Source organism: Arachis hypogaea, chromosome 20, assembly GCF_003086295.3.
Source record: "Arachis hypogaea cultivar Tifrunner chromosome 20, arahy.Tifrunner.gnm2.J5K5, whole genome shotgun sequence".
NCBI classification, from domain to species: domain Eukaryota; kingdom Viridiplantae; phylum Streptophyta; class Magnoliopsida; order Fabales; family Fabaceae; genus Arachis; species Arachis hypogaea.
In genome coordinates, this window is record NC_092055.1 from 122700198 (window position 1) to 122705099 (window position 4902).

General features: G+C 40.3%; 1 protein-coding gene across 1 annotated transcript; it reads left to right on the forward strand.

The window, feature by feature from the left end:
• The first annotated feature begins 2587 nt into the window (after positions 1-2587).
• Positions 2588-4902, forward strand: LOC140183197 (uncharacterized). The gene is made up of 5 exons (XM_072231221.1): positions 2588-3011; positions 3141-3305; positions 3844-3937; positions 4029-4137; positions 4228-4902. The coding sequence occupies exons 1-5, from the start codon at positions 2588-2590 to the stop codon at positions 4900-4902; spliced, it is 1467 nt and encodes a 488-aa protein (XP_072087322.1).

The window sequence follows — 4902 nt, forward strand, 5'->3', positions numbered from 1 at the left end:
GTTGGAGTATTAGTTATACTCTTTTGGTAATAATATCAATAGTTAAGTGCTGAAAAGGCCATCTTCATTTTAGTGGACAATGTACTTCCTCCTACAGGAGCAATTATGTCTACCATATATGAAGAGAAGGATGAAGATGGCTTTTTTATGTAACATACAGTGGCGAGAACATCTTTGGGGATCTCACTTCCCACATGCATTAGCCATTTCCTTATATCTATGACTATGATTAATGATTTGTATGATGAATTCGTTACAGTTCTCATATCAGGAACCTTGATTTATCTCAATGACATGTACAGTTAGTATATATATAAATGATCATAAATGATATATTTAAATTTCTGAGAACCAAATTAAGCTTCAAAATCCTCTTATTCAGTCTTTCGACCCTCCTCTTGATTGTTCTTCATGATTATCTTTGGATGCTGAATGAGATTTTATCTTTTTAATGAGGGTAAATAGTAATTTCATTGTTTGTTACATGATTTGTAATGTTTTCATACAAGCACAGGCACCAAACATGTACACCATCAGACATCAGCTGATGTGAACAAATCTTATATGCAATGTAAAGAGAGCATTTTAATTTCAACTTTCCACCCTCACACTAAAAGAAACAATATATAAAGCACAAAATTTTAGGTTTTCATAACTGCTTTTCTTCGGATGATTTCGTAACATACAGCTAGCTTAGTGGTTTATATTTAGATTTAGTTAGTTATAATCAAGTACTGTGAGTTGTGTTCAGGAGAGATCCATGATTTTCCAATTATGCTGTGAACTTAATTAACTATATATCAATTAATATTCCGTAATAGAGATGTTTGATTAGCCAGGGTGTATCACTGAAAATCTAATAAATAAGGATACTGCAAAATGAAAAGGCAATTTGGAAGATGGGAAACAAGGGCTGTAGGTGTTGGAAAAGATGCTCACCAAAGCATTTTTCGATTTATTTCACTCACGACATGAATAGATTCAAAGGCTTTGTTGTTTTTTTTTTTGCACTGTGATCTGTTATCTATATTTTTGTTTTTTATATTTTTACACTTTAACTTCTGTTCCTCCCCCTTTTTTTTATTTTTTAAAGGAAGCTTTTCTTTTCCATTTCATTTTTTGGCTTTGGAACTAGAAATTCTTTCTTCCAGTAAATTTTTAAAAGTGCAGAATTAGACCATGAGTAAGCAACCTTCCTAATACCATTTATATGCTATCTATTATCTCGGATACAAGTACCTTTATCTTTGTTTCATTTCCATGTTATTCTCCCGTTCTTTCTTTGGGATTACTTATTGAATTAAAATATGTTATTACTCTCCCATTAAATAATTGTGAGAAATTTAATATATGCCGTCAGACACTTTGCCCGATTTTTTTAAAATATTTTCTATTTGTATTTTCTTATTAAAGTTTTATTCATTCGTTTATATGAATTCATTAAAGTAGATATAGATAAGAGTTGGATCTCAAAGGCACGAGATAGTGTCGAATATAGGTCCGGCTTGAACAAATTTTTGGACTTCGCATTTGCGAATGCATCATCCGATGGGATGATACATTGTCCATGTCCTTCGTGTGGGTTTCGGCTTTTCCAAACTAGAGAGGATGCTTACGATCATTTGCTGATAAAACCGTTTCCCGCTAAGTATACTTTTTGGTTACATCACGGGGAGAGACGCGTAGGAGAGAGTTCTACTGAGACACAAGAAGCTGACCCCGATAGCGTCTGCCGAGATCCAATGCGTGACATGGTTCATAAGGCATTCAACTTTCCAGGTTTTGTTGCCGATGAAGAAGACTCGAGCAACAAATATTTTAGGGGGGATGCCGAAAAGTTGCCGTATTTGTACAGCAAACCTAGTGACGCGGCCCGTAAATTTGATGAGCTGCTTGAGGATGGAGAGCATGAATTGTATCCGGGATGCACAAAATTCTCGAAGCTGGCTTTCTTGGTGAGGCTAAACCATATAAAGTGCATGTGCGGAGTGAGCGATAAGGCCTTCGGAATGATACTAGAGCTGCTGGGTGAGGCCTTTGAGCATGCAAAGATTCCGGCTTCACTGCACGATGCCAAGAGGATCATACGAAAGCTCGGCATTGCGTACAAGAAGATAGATGCATTTCCAAATGACTGCATGATATATCAGGGCAGCAATCAAGAACTGTCTAGGTGTAAGCGATGTGGGATCTCGAGATGGAAGCAAAAGACTAGGAGAAATTCCATTGTTCGGATCACTGTGGTTGTTAAGAAGAATGGGAAGCTGTAGGCGGCGAAGGTTCTTTGTTACTTTCCCCTTGTTCCACGACTGCAACGGATGTTCATGTCCAGTAAGACATCCACTGACATGTTGTGGCACAAGAAAGGTCCTAACCCAGATGGTTTTTTGAGGCATCCAAGGGACGGATAGGCATAGAAGGCATTTGATAGAAGATATACTAACTTCAGTGGCGATCCGCACAACATTCGCTTAGCATTAGCTAGCGATTGCTTTAATCCCTTTGGAAATCTCTGCTCAAGGTACTCGATCTGGCTCGTGACTTCAGTAGCTCTTTCTTGCTGTCTATGATTATTCCCGGTCCTAAGATGCCTGGTAATGACATAGATGTCTACCTACAGCCCTTGATAGATGAGTTGAAGCAGCTGTGGGGTGGTGTTGATACGTACGACGCTAGCGAGAAAAAAACATTCAAGATGCATGCTGCGTTGATGTGGACAATCAGCAATATTCCAGGGTTGGGCAACTTATCTGGGTGGAATACGTACGGCAGGAGAGCTTGTCCTACGTGCAACTTGGATGCTGAGTCTAAACAACTCACCTTCAGTCAGAAATGGTGTTTCATGGGTCATCGGCGCTATCTGAGTCAAGGCCACAGATTTCGACAAGACCGGGTCAGGTTTGATGGCAAGGTAGAGGTCAGAGATCCCTCTATAACATTGTCGGGTGGAGATATTTTGAGACAGTTGGATAATGTGCATGTCAAGCTTGGCAAGGTGCAAACGGTTGCCGGTAAAAGAGCATGCAGACGACAGGTTGCATTACAAGATGAGTCTCCCTGAAAATAGAGGAGTATATTCTTTAAACTCTCATATTGGGAGTTTAATTTATTGCGTCACAATCTGGATGTGATGCACATAGAGAAAAATGTGTGCGACAACATAATGAACATGATACTGAATGACAGTGGTAAATCCAGGGACAACCTCAAAGCTCGAAAAGACCTCCAGCTGATGGGACTTCGGCTTGAAAAGTCACGACAACCACACTCTCATGGAACATCTTCTCCCAATTGCATCAAGGAATGTATTGGAAGCCCCAGTGGCAGCCGTCCAGGCTGATTTCTCAACTTTCTTTCGATGACTATGTAGTAAATCTATAGACCCTCAACAACTTCCTCTCCTACAAGAACATGTTGTCCTCACTCTTTGTCAACTAGAGATAATCTTCCCAACATCTTTCTTCACAGTCATGGTACACCTAACCGTGCATTTGGTCGAAGAGGTACGCCTAGGGGGTCTGGTGCATTATAGGTGGATGTATCCAATTGAAAGGTAACTATATGACTAATTTTACATTGCTATTTTTTTGAAAGCTAACAACCTAACACACATATCTTTCTCGTAAAGGTACCTATGTCGTCTCAAGCAGTACGTGCATAATAGGGCAGCACTGGAAGGATCGATTGTCGAGGGCTACTTATCCGATGAGATTCTCACTTTTTGTTCATGATACCTGGATAATGTTGAGAGCAAGATCCATTGACCATTGCGTGTTGATGATTGACCGAGCGAAGATGTGACTGATACGGTGACAAGCTTGTTCCCACTGATTGGCATAATAGGGGCTGCGGCATGTTCAAATCTTTCACCAACCGAGAGACTTCAAGCACATCGTCACGTATTGGTCAACTGCACAGCTGTGGAGGATTTCTTAGAGTAAGTGCACTTATTGCTGCTAGGTTCATGATGTACCCCAAGGCAATATTAGATCAAAACCTTTGACAATAAATCCATGTGGTATGCCCAGGGATTTTAGGGCTAGCAGAAAAAGACAGCTACGAAGTATTGAAAAAAGAAACGAAGCCTACATTGACAGGGTTGTCCATAGAGAATTTACCGAGTGGTTCAAGTATGAGGTGAATCTTCTGTATGGCTCTTCCATTTATAGTTTCGATAGTATCTTGCCTTCTGTTTCTCAACTGTGAAAACATATATTTCATTGGTAGATACCACTGGGAAGTACTATGCACCCGAGAGAAATGCAGTGGCTCTTATGTAGCCCCAATATTCAGGCAAAGCGCTTTAAGGCATACAATGTCAATGGATTCAGGTTTAAAACCCTATCAAGAGAGGATGGAATGAGAACCCAGAATAGCGGGGTTTGTGTCACTTCTGACACTAGAAGTTATGCAAGCGCTCGTGACAGTAACATGGCTGTTGGTGGCATCTCGTATTATGGAAGATTGGTAGACATCATTGAGCTGAATTACAGTGGTCAATTTTCTGTGGCCTTGTTTAGATGCATCTGGGCAGACACCACGTCTGGTAGAGGCATAAAGCAAGACGTTTTGGGACACACCTGTGTCAACTTTTGTAATCCGATACAAACTGGTGATCGTGAAGATGACGAACTGTACATTCTTGCATCCGAGGCTCGCCTTGTATACTATGTGGATGATGAAGTCGATAAGGATTGGAGTGTAATAGTCCATGTGAAGCCGAAAGATTTGTTTGACATGGGTGAATACAATGAACACTGTAAGGTCGAACTTTCCCTCCAACCAAGTCTGACTGATTTGTCTCAGCGTGATGTTGAAGGTATTTCGTTGACAAAAGATGGCGACTTAGAAGAACTCATGCCTGACGCCATCGATACCGGAGAAGAGGCTGCTGATTTATAG

Bases quoted from the DNA above. Each gene is read 5' to 3' on its own strand.
- LOC140183197 (XM_072231221.1), top strand. From the start codon at position 2,588: ATGCCTGGTAATGACATAGATGTCTACCTACAGCCCTTGATAGATGAG. The intron at 3,012-3,140 runs GTAAAAGAGCAT...TGATGCACATAG, and splicing joins CAAGGTGCAAACGGTTGCCG to AGAAAAATGTGTGCGACAAC. The intron at 3,938-4,028 runs GTAAGTGCACTT...TGGTATGCCCAG, and splicing joins GCTGTGGAGGATTTCTTAGA to GGATTTTAGGGCTAGCAGAA.